Below are 22,717 nucleotides of genomic sequence, written 5' to 3' on the forward strand. Positions count from 1 at the left end.
CAGGAAACCCATTTCTGCAAAGGGAAAGAACCCTCCACCTTCACACGCACCTTTGGTAGATGCTTCTGGGCATCACATTGTAATAACAAAAAAATGGGGTGGGAATCTTACTTAGGAAAAATGTACCCTTCACGTCAATACAAACGATTAGAGATGGAGAGGGCAGATACCTTCTTCTAACTGGCCTGCTATATGGGAGACCTATCACACTGATCTCAATATATGCCCCCAACACCGCACAACATTCCTTCATGAAAAAAATCAAAAACCTAGTCTTAGATCACCAGAAGGGCACACTCATAATATGCAGAGACCTGAACACTGCACTCAACCCTAAGTTAGACTGCTCAACACTTCACTCCTCCACACCACTATCGAGGATCTCCAAAGTTAAATCACATTTAGAGAAAATTGTGGCACAAGACGTATGGCGAACCTTGCACCCGCAGACTAAAGATTATACTTATTACTCATATCCACATGGAGTTTACACCAGAATTGACTGTGTTTGCGGATGTTGGGGGCCTATCTCTATTTAATTCAGCCACAATATCCCCAATCACATGGTCTGACCATGCCTCCATAGTATGCTCAATGACATGGCCTTCTAAACCCATAAGAGACTTCCTTTGGAGACTCGATGAGCACTTACTGACAGAACCGGGGGTGACCTCCAAACTGACAGAATCTCTCACAGAGTACTTCGCATATAACTCTCTACCTGAGACTCACGTCCACACTCTCTGGGAGGCACATAAGAGCGTCATTAGGGGGGACTTGATAGCCCTTAAGGCACACCTGAATAAAACCAAGAGAGAATACACAACCTCCCTGATATCACAAATACTTCACTTGGAAGGCCGTCACAAGAAATCCCCTACCGATAGAAACCTGCTAGACGAAATCACGGCACTCAGACTCTAGCTTCCCACCTCGACAAGACACATAAGAGACAAGCTTTACTCACTCAACAAAAAAACTACGAAGGTAGAAATAAGTCAGGCAGACTGTTAGCGAGATACCTCAAACAAAAAACACACCAAAAATACATCATGCAGATTAAGGATAACAGAGGTAACCCCCAGTTCTCCACTTCTAACATCTCTAAAGCCTTCAAATTCTTCTTCCAGAAATTATACAACATACTTCCCACTGACTCGGGAAACCCATCCCAAATTTCTACCAGGGCACAATTAATAGAAGGATACCTTAACAAACTACATATACCACAAATAAACGACCTACAGAAGGAAAAACTAGAAAACCCCATTTCCCTGTCCGAACTCAAACTAGCCTTGAAGCATCTGCCCAATGGAAAAGCGCCGGGCCCAGATGGCTTCAGCAACAAATACTACTCAACCTTCCAAGACATTCTTACTCCCCACATGTTGAAATACTTTCAATCCATAGACGAAAGCAAATCATTCCCCCCTTCCGCACTGGAAGCCCACATAATTTTAATCCCCAAACCAAATAAACCCCAAGACCTCCCCAGTAGCTTCCGGCCAATATCGTTACTGAACACTGATGTTAAAATATATGCTCGCATATTGGCACACAGAATGAACGATGTCCTCCCGGACCTGATCCATTTGGACCAGGTCGGGTTCGTGCCTGGAAGGGAGGCGAAAGACAACACGGTCAGGGCCTTAAATTTGATTCACTATGCTAGAACTAAAAATATTCCCTCTGTGATATTATCCACCAACGCAGAGAAGGCCTTTGACCGTGTTGCCTGGGACTTCATGCGGGCCACATTGGCCCATATGGGACTAGGCACAATGATCCTCACGAGGATCTTTTCCTTATATTCCCGTCCTACAGCCAGATTGTTAGTTAATGGGACACTATCCCCCCCATTCCATATCAACAACGGCACACGCCAAGGCTGCCCCTTATCCCCCCTCTTATTTGCCTGCGTCATAGAAGCATTAGCAATTAAGATTAGGCAGAACCATCAGATAACAGGCATCAACATAAAAAAACCACAAATACGTTGTGTCATTATTCGCCGATGACATGCTCCTCACTCTCACCAACCCTGAACATTCGATACCCCACCTTCTTAGTGAATTTGCTACCTTTAAACACCTATCTAACTTCGTTATTAATATGTCCAAATCAGAAATCTTAAATGTCAACATGAAGGGCTCTTCTCTGGAAGCCACACGGGAGGTTTCCCCTTTCACCTGGTGCACTCATTCCCTGAAGTACTTGGGAATCCACCTGACCTCTTTGCACGACGATTTATTTCACCTCAATTACATCCCCATCAAGCACAACATAATACGAGATCTCTCCTCATGGGGTTCTAAAAAATTAACGTGGTTAGGACGCATCGAAACCATTAAAATGAACATATTCCCACGTATTTTATACCTCCTCCAGACACTACCGATTCCACTCCCTAAGACATATCTCCCTTCCCTTCAGAGAGCATTCAGCGACTTCATCTGGCGTCGCAGACCGCCCAGAATTAGTAGACAAACTATGCTGATCTCCAAAACACAAGGGGGGCTGGGGGTCCCCGACCTCGCCGCCTACCGCCAGGCGATCTTTTTACAACGTATAGTAGACTGGAATATCCACTACATCCACAAAAGGTGGGTCACACTAGAACATCTAACGATGGATAAACCTCACTTAGGAAGGCTGTGCTGGAGCAGCCCTCACTTATTCAAATCCATCAGTACATCCAACCCAATAATCCAGGAAACCTTTCAGGTCTGGGAACACACGATCAATACAACTCACTTCATCTCGTCAATTCCTTCGCCCCTGACCTCTCTGATAGAAAATGGAGAATTCACTACTAGACCATACACCACACAAACCACCACAGAAGCCACAAACGGAGACCTCACAATACACGACCTAACTAGCAACGAAACCCTTCTTTCACGAAACGACTTGATAACAAAAGGCCTTGAATGTTTTGCAGACTGGTTCACCTACGCACAGGGATATAGGAATATGACCAGACCCCTGACCTCTTTCGAATCCCTTTGCATCCAAGAACCCCCCATACGACACACACTTTCTATTATATATAAGATCTTGACTCACACCCCTCCAGGCCATATTCCCCCTTACCTTGAAAGTTGGGAGAGGGACCTAGGAGTCATTATATTACCCCACACGAGTAGACTAATGTTCCAGGGCACAAAAAAATCCTCTATCTCAGCCTTAATACAAGAAGTTAATTTTAAACTCTTGCATAGATGGTACCTAACCCCGAGGAAGCTACATCGTCTTTTCCCTACCCACAGCAACAAATGTTGGCGCTGCGGCCATGTTAATAGTGATACCGCCCACATGTGGTGGTGGTGGTGTAACTGCATTCAGAACTTTTGGAGGAATGTTATCTCTGAAATGGAGACCATATTAACAACTCAATTCCCGATTGACCCCCTGATATGGTTATTACACAAGCCCCCTACCACACTTAAATATAAACCTTACTTACACCTACTTAATATTATGACCAATGGGGTCAAAGTATTGATAGCTAAGAACTGGAGGAGTAGGGAAGCCCCTTCTATGAGCATGTGGTTCGCAAAGGTTACGGAAATACTAGAACTTGAGGAATACTACTTTCTCAAAAATGACAAAATGGACTCCTATGCGGAATTCTCCCAACTTTGGGCCACCTACATCCAAAACAAACACAAGGATCCCAGATAGTCCCCCAAAAAACAGGATATTTTCTATGCATCACTTCTGCATAATATGCTAGCAAAGGGATCCAAAAACACTTTTATTCTGTGCGCGGGCGGAGCGGGGGTGTTCAACAACTGTTCATGTAAATTGTATTGTATTTAATTTTTAATTTCTAAAAAAGGATAATCAGGGCAAAATACCCCTTGCGCAGTTACCTCCCAGTTCCTTGCGATCCTACAACAGGACTCTATCACAGACTCTTTAACCGATATCTGATATCGCAGAACACTTCAAATGGACATTCTGGGAGGGCCTGCCATTTTGTGCCGGTAGGCACCTCGCATTTTGACTTTATCCTTAAAAATAACAGCTGTTGTTGTAATTGGCGATCAGGAGCTGCGTCTCCAACCCTTTGTAACCTTATTTTCTTTCTTACAATAAAGCTGTTTCAAAAAAAAAAAAATATGACCACCGTGGACTTGAAGGATGCTTACCTTCATATTCCTATCCACAAGGATCATCAGTTTCTAAGGTTTGCCTTCTTGGACAAACATCAGTTCGTGGCTCTTCCCTTCGGGTTGGCCACAGCACCCAGAATCTTCACAAAGGTTCTAGGGTCTCTTTTGGTGGTTCTCAGACTGCGATGCATAGCGGTGGTGCCTTATCTGGACGATATTCTGATCCAGGCGTCAACCTATCATCTGACAAAATCTCACACGGACACAGTGTTGTCTTTTCTGAGAACTAACGGCTGGAAGGTGAACATAGAGAAGAGTTCACTTGTCCCATAGACAAGGGTTCCTTTCTTGGGAACTCTGATAGACTTGGTAGCCATGAAAATATTTTTGACCGAGGTTAGAAATTCAAAGATTCTAAATACTTGCCGAGGCCATCAGTGGCTCAGTGTATGGAGGTAATTGGGTTAATGGTAGCGGCAATGGACATCGTTCCATTTGCTCACTTTCATCTCAGACCACTGCAACTGTGCATGCTCAGACAGTGGAATGGAGATTATGCGGATTTATCTCCTCAGATAAATATGGATCAAGAGACCAGAAACTCTTCTTTGGTGGTTGTCGCCGGATCATCTGTCCCAAGGGACTTGTTTCCGCTGACCCTCGTGGGTAATAGTGACAACGGATGCCAGCCTTCTGGCCTGGGGTGCAGTTTGGAACTCCCTGAAGGCTCAGGGTGTTTGGACTCAAGTGGAGTCTCTACTTCCAATCAATATTCTGGAACTGAGAGCAATATTCAATGCTCTTCAGGCGTGGCCTCAGTTGGCTTTGGCCAAATTCATCAGATTCCAGTCGGACAACATCACGACTGTGGCATCTATCAATCATCAAGGAGTTCCTTAGCGATGATAGAAGTATCCAAGATAATCCGTTGGGCGGAGGCCCACTCTTGTCATCTGTCAGCGATCTACATCCCAGGAGTAGAGAACTGGGAAGCGGATTTTCTAAGTCGACAGACTTTTCATCCGGGGGAGTGGGAACTTCACCCGGAGGTATTTGCCTCATCGATTCTCAGATGGGGCAGACTGGAATTGGATTTGATGGCATCTCGACAGAATGCCAAGCTTCCAGGATACGGATCCCGGTCAAGGGATCCTCAGGCCGAACTGATAGATGCCTTGGCAGTGGCTTGGTTGTTCAGCCTAGCTTATGTGTTTCCACCGTTTCCTCTCCTCCCACGCGTGATTGCTCGAATCAAACAGGAGAGAGCTTCAGTGATTCTGATAGAGCCTGCGTGGCCACGCAGGACTTAGTATGCGGATCTAGTGGACATGTCCTCTCTGCCACCGTGGAAACTTCCATTGAGACAGGACCTTCTCATTCAAGGTCCTTTCCAACATCCAAATCTAATTTCTCTGCAGCTGACTGTGTGGAGATTGAACGCTTGATTTTATCGAAGCGAGGATTCTCTGATTCGGTCATCAATACTTTGATACAGGCTAGAAAACCTGTCACTAGAAACATCTATCATAAGATATGGCGTAAATATATTTATTGGTGTGAATCCAAGGGTTACTCATGGAGTAAAGTTAGGATTCCTATGTTTCTGTTTTTTCTCCAAGAAGGATTGGAGAAAGGGTTATCGGCGAGTTCCTTAAAGGGACAAATTTCAGCTTTGTCAATTTTGTTTCACAAACATTTGGCAAATATGCCAGATGTTCAGTCTTTTCTTTCATGTAATTAGCAAGAGTCCATGAGCTAGTGACGTATGGGATATACATTCCTACCAGGAGGGGCAAAGTTTCCCAAACCTCAAAATGCCTATAAATACACCCCTCACCACACCCACATATCAGTTTTTACAAACTTTGCCTCCTATGGAGGTGGTGAAGTAAGTTTGTGCTAGATTCTACGTTGATATGCGCTCCGCAGCAAGTTGGAGCCCGGTTTTCCTCTCAGCGTGCAGTGAATGTCAGAGAGATGTGAGGAGAGTATTGCCTATTTTGAATGCAGTGATCTCCTTCTACGGGGTCTATTTCATAGGTTCTCTGTTATCGGTCGTAGAGATTCATCTCTTACCTCCCTTTTCAGATCGACGATATACTCTTATATATATACCATTACCTCTGCTGATTTTCGTTTCAGTACTGGTTTGGCTTTCTACAAACATGTAGATGAGTGTCCTGGGGTAAGTAAATCTTATTTTCTGTGACACTCTAAGCTATGGTTGGGCACTTTGTTTATAAAGTTCTAAATATATGTATTCAAACATTTATTTGCCTTGTCTCAGGATGTTCAACATTCCTTATTTTCAGACAATCAGTTTCATATTTGGGATAATGCACTTGAATCAATTATTTTTTCTTACCTTGAAAAATTTGACTTTTTCCCTGTGGGCTGTTAGGCTCGTGGGGGCTGAAAATGCTTCATTTTATTGCGTCATTCTTGGCGCGGACTTTTTTGGCGCAAAAAATCTTTTCTGTTTCCGGCGTCATACGTGTCGCCGGAAGTTGCGTCATTTTTGACGTTCCAAAAATGTCGGCGTTCCGGATGTGGCGTCATATTTTGTGCCAAAAAGCATTTAGGCGCCAAATAATGTGGGCGTCTTATTTGGCGCCAAAAAATATGGGCGTCGCTTTTGTCTCCACATTATTTAAGTTCATTTTTTCTTTGCTTCTGGTTGCTAGAAGCTTGTTCATTGGCATTTTTTTCCCATTCCTGAAACTGTCATTTAAGGAATTTGATCTATTTTGCTTTATATGTTGTTTATTCTCTTACATATTGCAAGATGTCTCACGTTGCATCCGAGTCAGAAGATACTTCAGGAAAATCGCTGCCTAGTGCTGGAACTACCAAAGCTAAGTGTATCTGCTGTAAACTTTTGGTAGCTATTCCTCCAGCTGTTGTTTGTATTAATTGTCATGACAAACTTGTTAATGCAGATAATATTTCCTTTAGTAATGTACCTTTACCTGTTGCAGTTCCATCAACATCTAAGGTTCAGAATGTTCCTGATAACATAAGAGATTTTGTTTCTGAATCCATCAAGAAGGCCATGTCTGTTATTCCTCCTTCTAGTAAACATAAAAAATCTTTTAAAACTTCTCTTTATACAGATTAATTTTTAAATGAACATCATCATTCTGATTCTGATGACTCTTCTGGTTCAGAGGATTCTGTCTCAGAGATTGATGCTGATAAATCTTCATATTTATTTAAAATGGAATTTATTCGTTCTTTACTTAAAGAAGTACTAATTGCTTTAGAAATTGAGGATTCTGGTCCTCTTGATACTAATTCTAAATGTTTAGATAAGGTCTTTAAATCTCCTGTGGTTATTCCAGAAGTTTTTCCTGTTCCTAATGCTATTTCTGAAGTAATTTCCAGAGAATGGGATAAATTGGGTAATTCATTTACTCCTTCTAAACGTTTTAAGCAATTATATCCTGTGCCGTCTGACAGATTAGAATTTTGGGACAAAATCCCTAGAGTTGATGGGGCTATTTCTACCCTTGCTAAACGGACTACTATTCCTACGTTAGATGGTACTTCGTTTAAGGATCCTTTAGATAGGAAAATTGAATCCTTTCTAAGAAAAGCTTATCAGGTAATCTTCTTAGACCTGCTATATCATTGGCTGATGTTGCTGCAGCTTCAACTTTTTGGTTGGAAACTTTAGCGCAACAAGTAACAGATCATGATTCTCATAATATTATTATTCTTCTTCAACATGCTAATAATTTTATCTGTGATGCCATTTTTGATATTATCAGAGTTGATGTCAGGTTTATGTCTCTAGCTATTTTAGCTAGAAGAGCTTTATGGCTTAAAACTTGGAATGCTGATATGGCTTCTAAATCAACTCTACTTTCCATTTCTTTCCAGGGTAACAAATTATTTGGTTCTCAGTTGGATTCTATTATCTCAACTGTTACTGGTGGGAAAGGAACTTTTTTACCACAGGATAAAAAAATCTAAGGGTAAGAACAGGGCTAATAATCGTTTTCGTTCCTTTCGTTTCAACAAAGAACAAAAGCCTGATCCTTCATCCTCAGGAGCAGTTTAAGTTTGGAAACCATCTCCAGTCTGGAATAAATCCAAGCCTTCTAGAAAGGCAAAGCCAGCTTCTAAGTCCACATGAAGGTGCGGCCCTCATTCCAGCTCAGCTGGTAGGGGGCAGGTTACGTTTTTTCAAAGAAATTTGGATCAATTCTGTTCACAATCTTTGGATTCAGAACATTGTTTCAGAAGGGTACAGAATTGGTTTCAAGATGAGACCTCCTGCAAAGAGATTTTTTCTTTCCCGTGTCCCAGTAAATCTAGTGAAAGCTCAAGCATTTCTGAATTGTGTTTCAGATCTAGAGTTGGCTGGAGTAATTATGCCAGTTCCAGTTCTGGAACAGGGGATGGGGTTTTATTCAAATCTCTTCATTGTACCAAAGAAGGAGAATTCCTTCAGACCAGTTCTGGATCTAAAAATATTGAATCGTTATGTAAGGATACCAATGTTCAAAATGGTAACTGTAAGGACTATCTTGCCTTTTGTTCAGCAAGGGCATTATATGTCCACAATAGATTTACAGGATGCATATCTGCATATTCCGATTCATCCAGATCATTATCAGTTCCTGAGATTCTCTTTTCTGAACAAGCATTACCAGTTTGTGGCTCTGCCGTTTGGCCTAGCTACAGCTCCAAGAATTTTTACAAAGGTTCTCGGTGCCCTTCTGTCTGTAATCAGAGAACAGGGTATTGTGGTATTTCCTTATTTTGACGATATCTTGGTACTTGCTCAGTCTTTACATTTAGCAGAATCTCATACGAATCGACTTGTGTTGTTTCTTCAAGATCATGGTTGGAGGATCAATTCACCAAAAAGTTCATTGACTCCTCAGACAAGGGTAACCTTTCTGGGTTTCCAGATAGATTCAGTGTCCATGACTCTGTGTTTGACAGACAAGAGACGTCTAAAATTGATCTCAGCTTGTCGAAACCTTCAGTCACAATCATTCCCTTCGGTAGCCTTATGCATGGAAATTCTAGGTCTTATGACTGCTTCATCGGACGCGATCCCCTTTGCTCGTTTTCACATGCGACCTATTCAGCTCTGTATGCTGAATCAATGGTGCAAGGATTACACAAAGATATCTCAATTAATATCTTTAAAACCGATTGTACGACACTCTCTAACGTGGTGGACAGATCACCATCGTTTAATTCAGGGGGCTTCTTTTGTGCTTCCGACCTGGACTGTAATTTCAACAGATGCAAGTCTCACAGGTTGGGGAGCTGTGTGGGGATCTCTGACGGCACAAGGAGTTTGGGAATCTCAGGAGGTGAGATTACCGATCAATATTTTGGAACTCCGTGCAATTTTCAGAGCTCTTCAGTTTTGGCCTCTTCTGAAGAGAGAATCGTTCATTTGTTTTCAGACAATGTCACAACTGTGGCATACATCAATCATCAAGGAGGGACTCACAGTCCTCTGGCTATGAAAGAAGTATCTCGAATTTTGGTTTGGGCGGAATCCAGCTCCTGTCTAATCTCTGCGGTTCATATCCCAGGTATAGACAATTGGGAAGCGGATTATCTCAGTCGCCAAACGTTGCATCCGGGCGAATGGTCTCTTCACCCAGAGGTATTTCTTCAGATTGTTCAAATGTGGGAGCTTCCAGAAATAGATCTGATGGCGTCTCATCTAAACAAGAAACTTCCCAGGTATCTGTCCAGATCCCGGGATCCTCAGGCGGAAGCAGTGGATGCATTATCACTTCCTTGGAAGTATCATCCTGCCTATATCTTTCCGCCTCTAGTTCTTCTTCCAAGAGTAATCTCCAAGATTCTGAAGGAATGCTCGTTTGTTCTGTTGGTAGCTCCGGCATGGCCTCACAGGTTTTGGTATGCGGATCTTGTCCGGATGGCCTCTTGCCATCCGTGGACTCTTCCGCTAAGACCAGACCTTCTGTCGCAAGGTCCTTTTTTCCATCAGGATCTCAAATCCTTAAATTTAAAGGTATGGAGATTGAACGCTTGATTCTTGGTCAAAGAGGTTTCTCTGACTCTGTGATTAATACTATGTTACAGGCTCGTAAATCTGTATCTAGAGAGATATATTATAGAGTCTGGAAGACTTATATTTCTTGGTGTCTTTCTCATCATTTTTCTTGGCATTCTTTTAGAATTCCGAGAATTTTACAGTTTCTTCAGGATGGTTTAGATAAAGGTTTATCCGCAAGTTCTTTGAAAGGACAAATCTCTGCTCTTTCTGTTCTTTTTCACAGAAAGATTGCTAATCTTCCTGATATTCATTGTTTTGTACAAGCTTTGGTTCGTATAAAACCTGTCATTAAGTCAATTTCTCCTCCTTGGAGTTTGAATTTGGTTCTGGGGGCTCTTCAAGCTCCTCCGTTTGAACCTATGCATTCATTGGACATTAAATTACTTTCTTGGAAAGTTTTGTTCCTTTTGGCGATCTCTTCTGCCAGAAGAGTCTCTGAATTATCTGCTCTTTCTTGTGAGTCTCCTTTTCTGATTTTTCATCAGGATAAGGCGGTGTTGCGAACTTCTTTTGAATTTTTACCTAAAGTTGTGAATTCCAACAACATTAGTAGAGAAATTGTGGTTCCTTCATTATGTCCTAATCCTAAGAATTCTAAGGAGAAATCGTTGCATTCTTTGGATGTTGTTAGAGCTTTGAAATATTATGTTGAAGCTACTAAGTCTTTCCGAAAGACTTCTAGTCTATTTGTTATCTTTTCCGGTTCTAGAAAAGGCCAGAAAGCTTCTGCCATTTCTTTGGCATCTTGGTTGAAATCTTTAATTCATCATGCCTATGTTGAGTCGGGTAAAACTCCGCCTCAAAGGATTACAGCTCATTCTACTAGGTCAGTTTCTACTTCCTGGGCGTTTAGGAATGAAGCTTCGATTGATCAGATTTGCAAAGCAGCAACTTGGTTCTCTTTGCATACTTTTACTAAATTCTACCATTTTGATGTATTTTCTTCCTCTGAAGCAGTTTTTGGTAGAAAAGTACTTCAGGCAGCGGTTTCAGTTTGAATCTTCTGTTTATGTTTTTCATTAAACTTATTTTGGGTGTGGATTATTTTCAGCAGGAATTGGCTGTCTTTATTTTATCCCTCCCTCTCTAGTGACTCTTGTGTGGAAAGATCCACATCTTGGGTAATCATTATCCCATACGTCACTAGCTCATGGACTCTTGCTAATTACATGAAAGAAAACATAATTTATGTAAGAACTTACCTGATAAATTCATTTCTTTCATATTAGCAAGAGTCCATGAGGCCCGCCCTTTTTTGTGGTGGTTATGATTTTTTTTGTATAAAGCACAATTATTCCAATTCCTTATTTTATATGCTTTCGCACTTTTTTCTTATCACCCCACTTCTTGGCTATTCGTTAAACTGAATTGTGGGTGTGGTGAGGGGTGTATTTATAGGCATTTTGAGGTTTGGGAAACTTTGCCCCTCCTGGTAGGAATGTATATCCCATACGTCACTAGCTCATGGACTCTTGCTAATATGAAAGAAATGAATTTATCAGGTAAGTTCTTACATAAATTATGTTTTTGTCAGGCTCTATCTAGAATTAAGCCTGTATTTAGACCCATTACTCCTCCCTGGAGTTTGAATTTAGTTCTTCGAGTTCTTCAAGGGGTTCCGTTTGAACCCATGCATTCCATGGATATAAAAGTGTTATCTTGGAAAGTTCTGTTTTTAGTTGCTATTTCTTGTGCTCGAAGAGTTTCTGAGCTTTCAGCGCTACAGTGTGATTCCCCTTATCTCATTTTTCATTCTGATAAGGTGGTGTTACGTAACAAACCTGGATTCCTTCCTAAGGTTGTTTTAAATAAGAATATTAATCAGGAAATTGTTGTTCCTTCCTTGTGTCCTAATCCTTCTAAGAAGGAGCGTATGTTGCATAATTTGGATGTGGTCCGTGCCTTAAAGTTTTACTTACAGGCAACTAAGGATTTCCGTCAATCATCTTCATTATTTATTGTTTATTCTGGAAAGCGTAGGGGTCGGAAAGCTACGGCTACCTCTTTCTTTTTGGCTGAGAAGTATCATCCGCCTGGCATATGAGACTGCTGGACAGCAGCCTCCTGAAAGAATTACGGCTCATTCTACTAGGGCTGTGGCTTCCACATAGGCTTTTAAAAACGATGCATCTGTTGAACAGATTTGTAAGGCTGCGACTTGGTCGTCCCTTCACACTTTTTCGAAATTTTACAAATGTGATACTTTTGCTTCTTCTGAGGCTATTTTTGGGAGAAAGGTTTGTTACGGTTACCCTTAGTCTCGCTGAGAGATGGACCGCTTAGTAGCCTGGATTCCTATTGCTAAAGAGGGGAGAAGCTGCTTTCCATAGTATTCTATATGAGTCTCGCAAATATAGAATAATCTCCCTTAGCTGCAGTACAGCTAGGATACCCTTCTGCCCACAAAAACGAGTCAACGCTGCGATTGAGGGTCAAACAAGAACTCAGGACTGGGATGCCCAGCCTGCTTTTTATTAAGGTTACATGCACACAGGGCACTCCCAGGGGGAGAGGGGGGGAAGCACAAAATCCCCCATCACACATTTAGATAGAGAGCACTGTCCTTTGACAGGCCACAATAGGATTACAGTACTTAAGATAACAAGTTTACAAGTTCATCTTATCAATTAGCAGTCTGGCTCCAGAGGTGATTAGACAATGGGATTTGTTATCACTAAACTTAGAGCTGAGGCCAGCAAACGTGTACTTAGACAATAGTTTCTAAAAGCTGAAATAAAAGAGTTAACTCTTTATGAAATGATACTTGTTACGGTTTTCTTGGAGCCCTTCTTAGGCGCTGGCTTGCTGGTTCAGGCATTGCTGCTGGGAAATAAGCTCTTCACAACAAAATAACTAATGCTTCTGTAACAAGGTTCTTCCAGCAGTAATGCCTTCCGTTTAGGTTCCTGTCATGTCCCTCCCTTTCATCCGTGTCCTATTGTTTTGGTATTGGTTTCCCACAAGTAAGGATGAAATCCATGGACTCGTCATATCTTTGTAAAAGAAAAGTAAATTTATGCTTACCTGATAAATTAATTTCTTTTACGATATGAGTCCACAGCCCACCCTGTTTTTTTTTTAAGACCGTTTTTGATATATTTTTTGTAAACTTCAGTCACCTCTGCACCTTTTAGCCTTTCCTTTTCTCTTCCTATACCTTTGGCCGAATGACTGAGGGTGGAGCGGAAGGAAGGGGCTATATATACAGCTCTGCTGTGGTGCTCTTTACCACTTCCTGTTAGCAGGAGGTTAATATCCCACAAGTAAGGATGAAATCCGTGGACTCGTCATATCGTAAAAGAAAGTAATTTATCAAGTAAGCATAAATTTACTTTTTCTCTGGGAAACGCAAGGGTCAGAAAGCTATGGCTACTTCTTTCTTTCTGGCTGAAGAGTATAATTCGTCTCCTGAGAGAATCACGGCTCATTCCACGAAGGCTGTTTCTTCTTCCTGGGCGTTAAAGAATTAAGCTTCTGTGGAACAGATTTGCAAGGCCGCAACTTGGTCCTCTCTTCACACTTTTTCAAAATTTTATAAATTTGATACTTTTTCCTCGGCTGAGGCTCCATTTGGGAGAGAGGTTCTTCAAGCAGTGTTGCCTTCTGTTTAGGTTCCCTGTCTTGTCCCTCCCTTATCTGTGTCCTCTAGCTTGGGTATTGATTCCCAACAGTAATTGATGATGATCCGTGGACTCACCGTGTCATTAGAAAACAAAATGTATGCTTACCTGATAAATTTCTTTCTTTCTTGACACGGTGAGTCCACGGCCCGCCCTGTATTTTTCAGACCGTTTTTTGTTATATAAACCTCAGGCACCTCTGCACCTTGTGTTGCTTTCTTTCTCTCCTTTTCCTTTGGTCGAATGACTGGGGGTTTGTGGGAGGGGAAGTGATACTTAAAGGGAAATTAAACCCAATTTTTTTCTTTTATGATTCAGATAGAGAATACCATTTTAAACAACTTTCTAATTTACTTCTGTTATCTAATTTGCTTCTGTTATCTAATTTGCTTCATTCTTTTGATATTCCTTCCTGAAAACAGCATATTGGTGTTTGCACATATTTGCCTCATGTGATTGGCTCCCCCATGTGCATTGCTATTTATTTAACAAAGGATATCTAAAGAGTGAAACAAATTAGATAATAGAAGTAAATTGGAATGTTGTTTAAAATGGTATTCTCTGTCTGAATCATTAAATACATTTTTTGGGTTTAATGTCCCTTTAACAGCTTTGCTATGGTGCTCTTTGTCTCCTCCTGCTGGCCAGGAGTGAGATTCCCAACAGTAATTGATGATGATCTGTGGACTCACCATGTCAAGAATTAAATAAATGTATCAGGTAAGCATACATTTAGTTTTTTAGCCTACCTAGGTGTGATTTTCAACAATGGATAGCCAAGAGAACAAGGTCAATTTTATAATAGAATTAAAGAGTCCTTTAAACTTGCATACTCTATATCTGAATCATTAAAGGGACATAAAACCTGAAAGTTTTATTTTGTGATTCAACTTTCCAATTTACTTCTATTATCAAATTTTTCTTGGTTTACTTGTTATCCTTTGTTGAAAAGCAGCAAGGTAAGCTCAGGAGTGTGCATGGGATGGCAGCACTATTTCCTGTCATGTAGTGCTCCTGATCTGCATGCTTCCGCTCTAGATATCTCTTAAACAAAGATTAACAAGAGAACAAAGCAAAATTGGTAATAGATGAAAATTTAAAACTTTCTCCTACATTGGTGTGTCCGGTCCACGGCTTCATCCTTACTTGTGGGATATTCTCTTCCCCTACAGGAAATGGCAAAGAGAGCACACAGCAAAAGCTGTCCATATAGCCCCCCCTCTGGCTCCGCCCCCCCAGTCATTCTCTTTGCCGCTCTGAACTAGTAGCATCTCCACGGGGATGGTAAAGAGTATGTGGTGTTAGTTGTAGTTTTATTTCTTCTATCAAGAGTTTGTTATTTTAAAATAGTGCCTGTTTGTACTATTTACTCTACAACAGAAAGTGATGAAGAGTTCTGTTAAAAGAGGAGTATGATTTTAGCACCAGTAACTAAAATCCATTGCTGTTCCCACGCAGGACTGTTGAAACCAGAGAACTTCAGTTGGGGGGAACAGTTTGCAGACTTATCTGCTCCAGGTATGACCAGCCTCTTTTCTAACAAGACATAGTAATGCTAGAAGACTGTCAGTTTTCCCTTATGGGATCGGTAAGCCATTTTCTTAGACTCAGTAACAGAATTAAGGCTTATAAATTGGGCTCTATGCTGGTTGACACTATTGTGGGCTAAATCGATTTGTTTACATCATATTTATATGACATTTGGAGTGTTTTGTGAACTTTGAAACACTTTTGGGAACGTTTAATTATGCCTGGCGGTTGTTTAGACGCCTAATCTAGTCAGAAAGGCCCCTTCACTCTGGTATGCAGAGGGAGGAGGCCTCATTTTCGCGCCTCAGTTGCGCAGTTACTTCTAAAGGCAGTGCATGCAGCTTCATGTGAGAGGGTCCTGTGGCTGAGAAACGGACTCAGGAAGGCTTATTTCTGTGGTGAATAACCCCTAAGGAAGGTAAAAGCCGCAGCAAAGTCTGTGGCAGGGACTGTAGTGTGTTTAAACCGGTAAATTTAACTATTCGCTCCGGTTTGGTCATTTAAGGGTTTAGAGACTTGAAATTTGGTGTGCAATACTTTCAAAGCATTAAGACACTGGGGTGTAAATTTTATAAAGATCGGATATTTCCTTCATAGTTTTTCGAACTTTCAGAAATAAAGTGTGCTCTTTTTATTATTTAAAGAGACAGTAACGGTTTTGTTTAAAATCGTTTTTATTGCATTAATAGCCTGCCTAAATCTGTCTAACATGTCTGTACCTTCAGATAGCATATGTTCTGTGTGTATGGAAGCCAAGGTGGTTCCCCCTTTAAATGTATGTGCAAATTGTGCCATGGCGTCCAAACAAGGTAAGGACAGTACTGTCACATTTAATAAAGTTGCCCAAGATGATTCTTCAAATGAAGGTAGTGGGGATAGCTCATCATCCTCTCCTTCTGTGTCAACACCAGTTTTGCCCGCGCAGTCGATACCTAGTACATCTAGCGCGCCAATGCTTGTTACTATGCAGCAATTAACAGCAGTAATGTATAATTCTATAGCAAATCTTTTATCCAAACTGCCAGCATTTCCCAGAAAGCGTGATTGCTCAGTTTTAAATACAGAGGATGAGCAAGTTGGCGCTGACGATAATTTATCTGTTATACCCTCACATCAATCTGAGTTGGCAGTGAGGGAGGGTCTGTCTGAGGGAGAAATTTCTGATTCAGGAAAAATTTCTCAGCAGGCAGAACCTGATATCGTGGCATTTAAATTTAAGCTAGAACATCTCTGTGCCCTGCTTAAGGAGGTGCTAGCTACTCTTGATGATTGTGATTATTTGGTGATTCCAGAGAAGTTGTGCAAAATGGACAAATTCTTAGAGGTCCCAGTGCACGATGATGCTTTTCCGATACCCAAGAGGGTGGCGGACATAGTGACTAAGGAGTGGGAGAAGCCAGGTGTCCCTTTTGTTCCACCTCCTATATTTAAGAAAATGTTCCCCATTGTCGACCCCAGAAGGGACGCATGGCAAACGGTCCCTAAGGTAGAGGGGGCAGTTTCAACGTTAGCCAAGCGCACAACTATTCCTATTGAGGACAGTTGCTCTTTCAAAGATCCTATGGATAAAAATTGGAAGGATTGCTTAAAAAGATATTTGTTCAGCAAGGTTTCCTTCTTCAACCAATTTCGTGCATTATTCCTGTCACCACGGCGGCGTCTTTTTGGTTCGAGGAACTAGAAAATTCGCTCCAAAACTAGACTCCGTATGATGAAGTCATGGACAGAATTCACGCACTAAAGTTGGCTAATTCCTTTATTTTGGATGCCGCTTTTCAATTGGCGAAAAATTCAGGTTTTGCAATAGTGGCACGCAGGGTGCTTTGGCTAAAATCTTGGTCGGCGGATGTGTCGTCCAAAACAAAATTGCTTAATATTCCTTTCAAAGGTAAGACCCTTTTCGGGCCAGAATTGAAGGAGATTATTTCAGACATAACTGGGGGAAAGGGCCATGCCCTCCCACAGGATAGGCCTTTCAAGGCTAAGAACAAATCTAATTTTCGTTCCTTTCGGCTCCTAACTCTGCAGCCTCTAGACAAGAGGGTAACGCTTCCCAGCCTAAACCAGCATGGAAACCATTGCAAGGCTGGAACAAGGGTAAACAGGCCAAGAAGCCTGCTGCTGCTACCAAGACAGCATGAAGGGGTAGCCCCCGATCCGGGACCGGATCTAGTAGGGGGCATACTTTCTCTCTTTGCTCAGGCTTGGGCAAGAGATGTTCCGGATCCCTGGGCACTAGAAATAGTCTCTCAGGGGTATCTTCTAGAGTTCAAGGAACTTCCTCCAAGGGGAAGGTTCCACATGTCTCGCTTATCTTCAGACCAGATAAAGAGACAGACATTCTTACATTGCATAGGAGACCTATTAAAGATGGGAGTGATACACCCAGTTCCAACAGCGGAACAAGGTCTGGGTTTTTACTCAAACCTGTTTGTAGTTCCCAAAAAAGAGGGAACTTTCAGGCCAATTCTGGATTAAAAATTCTAAACAAATTCCTCAGAGTTCCATCATTCAAAATGGAAACCATTCGGATGATTTTACCAACAATCCAGGAGGGTCAATATATGACTACCGTGGACTTAAAGGATGCGTACCTGCATATTCCTATCGACAAAGATCATCATCAGTTCCTGAGGTTCGCCTTTCTGGACAAACATTACCAGTTCGTGGCTCTTCCGTTCGGTTTAGCCACTGCTCCCAGAATTTTCACAAAGGTGCTAGGGTCCCTTCTAGCGGTTCTAAGGCCGAGGGGCATTGCTGTAGCACCTTACCTAGACGACATTCTAATCCAAGCGTCGTCCCTTTCCAAAGCAAGGGCTCATACAGACATTATTTTAGCCTTTCTCAGGTCTCACGGGGGGAAAGTGAACGTAGAAAAGAGTTCCCTGTCCCCGTCCACAAGGGTTCCTTTTCTGGGAACAATAATAGATTCTGTAGAAATGAAGATTTTTCTGACGGAGGTCAGAAAGTTAAAGCTTCTAAACGCTTGTCAAGTTCTTCAATCTATTCCTCAGCCTTCCATAGCTCAGTGCATGGAGGTAATAGGTTTAATGGTTGCAGCAATGGACGTGGTTCCTTTTGCTCGAATTCATCTAAGACCATTGCAACTGTGCATGCTCAAACAGTGGAATGGGGATTATGCAGACTTATCTCCCCAGATTCAAGTAGACCAGGTAACCAGAGACTCACTCCGCTGGTGGTTGACTCAGGATCACCTGTCTCAGGGAATGAGTTTCCGCAGACCAGAGTGGGTCATTGTCACGACCGACGCCAGTCTCTTTCCAAAGCAAGGGCTCCCTGAAAGCTCAGGGTCTATGGTCTCGGGAAGAGTCTCTTCTCCTGATAAACATTTTAACTGAGAGCGATATTCAATGCGCTCCTGGCTTGGCCTCAACTAGCGAAGGCCAGATTCATAAGATTTCAGTCGGACAACATGACTGTAGCGTACATCAATCATCAGGGGGGAACAAAGAGTTCCTTGGCGATGAGAGAGGTATCCAAGATTATCAAATGGGCGGAGGATCACTCCTGCCATCTATCTGCAATTCACATCCCAGGAGTAGACAACTGGGAGGCGGATTATTTGAGTCGTCAGACTTTCCATCCGGGGGAGTGGGAACTCCACCCGGAGGTCTTTGCCCAGTTAACTCAACTATGGAGCATTCCAGATATGGATCTGATGGCGTCTCGTCAGAACTCCAAGGTTCCTCGCTACGGGTCCAGATCCAGGGATCCCAAGGCGACGCTAGTGGATGCATTGGTGGCGCCTTGGTCGTTCAATCTAGCTTATGTGTTTCCACCGTTCCCTCTCCTTCCCAGGCTTGTAGCCAGGATCAAACAGGAGAAGGCCTCGGTGATTCTAATAGCTCCTGCATGGCCACGCAGGACTTGGTATGCAGATCTGGTGATTATGTCATCGGCTCCACCATGGAAGCTACCTTTGAGACAGGATCTTCTAGTACAAGGTCCATTCGAACATCCAAATCTAGTCTCTCTGCAACTGACTGCTTGGAAATTGAACGCTTGATTCTATCTAAGCGTGAGTTTTCAGATTCAGTTATAGATACTCTGGTTCAAGCCAGAAAACCTGTGACTAGGAAAATTTACCATAAGATATGGCAAAAATATATCTGTTGGTGCGAATCCAAGGGATTCTCCTGGAGTAAAATTAAAATTCATGGGATACTTTCCTTTCTCCAACAGGGTTTGGATAAAGGTTTGTCAGCTAGTTCTCTAAAAGGACAGATATCTGCTCTGTCTGTTTTGTTACACAAACGTCTGGCAGCCGTGATGTGGTCCGTGCTTTAAAATTCTATTTAGAAGCAACAAAGGATTTCAGACAGACATCATCCTTGTTTGTCGTTTATTCTGGTAAGAGGAGAGGGCAGAAAGCTACTGCTATCTCTCTTTCCTTTTGGCTGAAAAGCATAATCCGATTGGCTTATGAGACTGCCGGACGGCAGCCTCCTGAACGAATTACAGCTCACTCTACTAGACCTGTGGCTTCCACATGGGCCTTCAAGAACGAGGCTTCTGTTGATCAGATCTGTAAGGCAGCGACTTGGTCTTCTCTGCATACTTTTGCCAAATTTTCAAATTCGATACTTATGCTTCTTTGGAGGCTGTTTTTGGGAGAAATGTTTTGCACGCTGTGGTGCCTTCCGTTTAGGTTACCTGACTTGTTCCCTCCCTTCATTCGTGTCCTAAAGCTTTGGTATTGGTTCCCACAAGTAAGGATGAAGCCGTGGACCGGACACACCAATGTAGGAGAAAACAGAATTTATGTTTACCTGATAAATTTCTTTCTCCTACGGTGTGTCCGGTCCACGGCCCGCCCTGGCTTTTAGTCAGGTTTAAAAATTTTATTTCTGTACACTACAGTCACCACGGCACCCTATAGTTTCTCCTTTTTCTCCTAACCGTCGGTCGAATGACTGGGTGGCGGAGCCAGAGGGGGGGTTATATGGACAGCTTTTGCTGTGTGCTCTCTTTGCCATTTCCTGTAGGGGAAGAGAATATCCCACAAGTAAGGATGAAGCCGTGGACCGGACACACCGTAGGAGAAAGAAATTTATCAGGTAAACATAAATTCTGTTTTTTCTAAATTTTATTTTCCATCTCAATTATGAAAGAAAAATGTTGGGTTTCATGTCCCTTTTAATTCGGATTTTACTTTTAACAGAAAATATCCAATAACTTGCTGTGATTTTGCAAAATAATATTTCCCCAAATGACAATCCGTATATATTCCACATTTCCAATGGTCTGTTAGTTATTTGTCGACAATTGACAACTTTCCTTTAACAAATTAAAATTCTACTAATCTGGAGCTTAATATTGGCTCTTGCTTTGTGTTTTAATGTTCCTATCTGCATTCACTCCTTTTGTAGAATTTTTTTTTTCCAGCCCCTATTTTATAATGTAACATAAAGGCGGACATTAGAAATATGATTTAACCCCTTCCTGCTGTGCTGGGCTTTAGCGCTGTTAGGATGGCATGGAACGTCCTAGCCATTTGGCTGTCCTGAAACAATAGCCGCTTCCTATCTGTGATTGTGGGCTGGGGACGTGGCTAGTGTCAGGCCCCCCCCCCCCAAACCGATCTCATCATTGAAATCACGCAATCACATTTGAATTTTTACTCATTTGTTTACATCAGAACTTTGTTCCATTGCAGGCAAATGAGTCCCTCAGGAATGGGTTAGTTGGTAATTTATTAATCTATAGATATGTTGTTTTCATTCATTGGTAGTTACTAGGATTTATATGCACAAATCACAACCAATCCAAATGCATTATAGTGCTGCTTTTTTATATATATATATATATATATATATATATATAATTTTTTTGCTAAACAGAAGTGTTAAAAATGGATGATGTATAGCAGTGTTTCTCAACCTAAAGTACCCCAAACAGGCCAGGTTTTCATTATAGTGGAACCAGTGCACAGGTGAAATAATTAGCTGATGGGTGAGAGCAGGTTAGTAACCATGGTTACTGATCAGCTGATTACTTCACCTGTGCCAAGACTTGGACAATTACTATTCTGTGTATACAAATGTCTGCTTATTTATTTGTAACTTTTTAATGCTTCTGGTATAAAGAAAATTACATTTTATTTTTTTTCCACTTGAAATTTAGGAGACGTTTTTCTTTGCTACGATCCTCAAAAAGACTGCTGGTGTTACCTAACTCCAATGACAGTTCCTCGTGTCCAAGGCATGGCTGCCGTGCACAATGACTCCATCTACTACGTAGGTGGGATATGCGGAAATCAGAGGGTGCTTACCGTAGAAGCCTATGATGTTGAACAAAATCGTTGGACTAGAAAGAAAGATCTTCCATGTGAACAGTCTTCTAACCCATACATAAAACTCTTGGTCTTAAAAAACAAACTACATTTATTTGTTCGAGCTACCCAAGTCAGTGTTGAAGAGTTGGTTTTCCGAACCAGTAGGAAGAACTCTCTCTATCAATATGATGAGGTTACTGACAGTTGGAAGAAAGTTTATGAAACTCCAGAAAGGCTTTGGGATCTTGGTCGTCATTTTGAATGTGCTGTTGCTAAACTGTATCCCCAATGCCTTCAGAAAGTTTTGTAGCGTGGAGCAGCCTTATGAAGCTTATATGAAAAAAAGGGGGAAAATTCACTCCAACTTTACATTTTTGTCAGTATTTCATATTGTTTTTTTTGTTTGTTTGGGTGGTTGGGTGCTTTTAAAGGTTGCAGTATGAGGGTTGGTGAAGGGATATGGTTACTTTAATGTCCTCATCACTGGACTTCAGTGAAATCTAAGTTTACAAAGTGCAATTATCAGCATTTTTCATAGTATATTTGTAATCATGTCATTCTTTATATTGGATGTTTTTGTGTATTTTTTTTTTTTTTTTTAAAGGTAGCAAATCTTTAAATTATTGTTCTGGAGGATCTGAGATGTCTATGCACTAGAGTGGACAAATCTAGCATTAACAGATTTGTGTTTTATTTGTAAAGGTGCAGTGCTATTAGCCCTATCTGTTCTGTTCTTGCCTTTGTTCATTTTGTACGGAACTTACTGTATTTTGTGGATTTTCATCTGGGCTCATTGGCTGAAAGAAAGTAATAAATTAGGTGCAATATTTTGTTAGATTTGATATCCAACAGTCTACTCCTTAATACTTCTGGGTTGATACAAATCTAACATGTATCTAAAAGATTACACGTTTTTAGTGCTTTTAAGATTCAGCAAAAGTATGTCAAATTGTACTGCTTCGTTATTCTTGTGTTTTATATTTTTTTTTTTTCTCTCTAATACGGGTAAAATGTGAGGCAATATCTTTGGGCCTGTGTCCTTCCAGTTTTTGGATGACTGTACTGCTATGATACACTAGATCCTGTGTCCCAATAAGTA

General features: G+C 41.6%; 1 protein-coding gene across 1 annotated transcript in view; it reads left to right on the plus strand.

Annotated features, from left to right (window-relative positions):
• The window catches only part of KBTBD8 (kelch repeat and BTB domain containing 8), a 65,977-nt gene extending 43,510 nt beyond the window's left edge, over positions 1-22,467 (plus strand). Inside the window, exon 4 of the mRNA XM_053720690.1 lies at positions 21,468-22,467. Coding sequence (XP_053576665.1) covers positions 21,468-21,928 — 461 coding nt within the window. The 3' untranslated portion in view covers positions 21,929-22,467. The remainder of the gene's footprint in view (positions 1-21,467) is intronic.
• The last annotated feature ends 250 nt before the right edge of the window (positions 22,468-22,717 follow it).

The sequence above is a fragment of the Bombina bombina genome, chromosome 7, assembly GCF_027579735.1.
Source record: "Bombina bombina isolate aBomBom1 chromosome 7, aBomBom1.pri, whole genome shotgun sequence".
Lineage (NCBI taxonomy): Eukaryota > Metazoa > Chordata > Amphibia > Anura > Bombinatoridae > Bombina > Bombina bombina.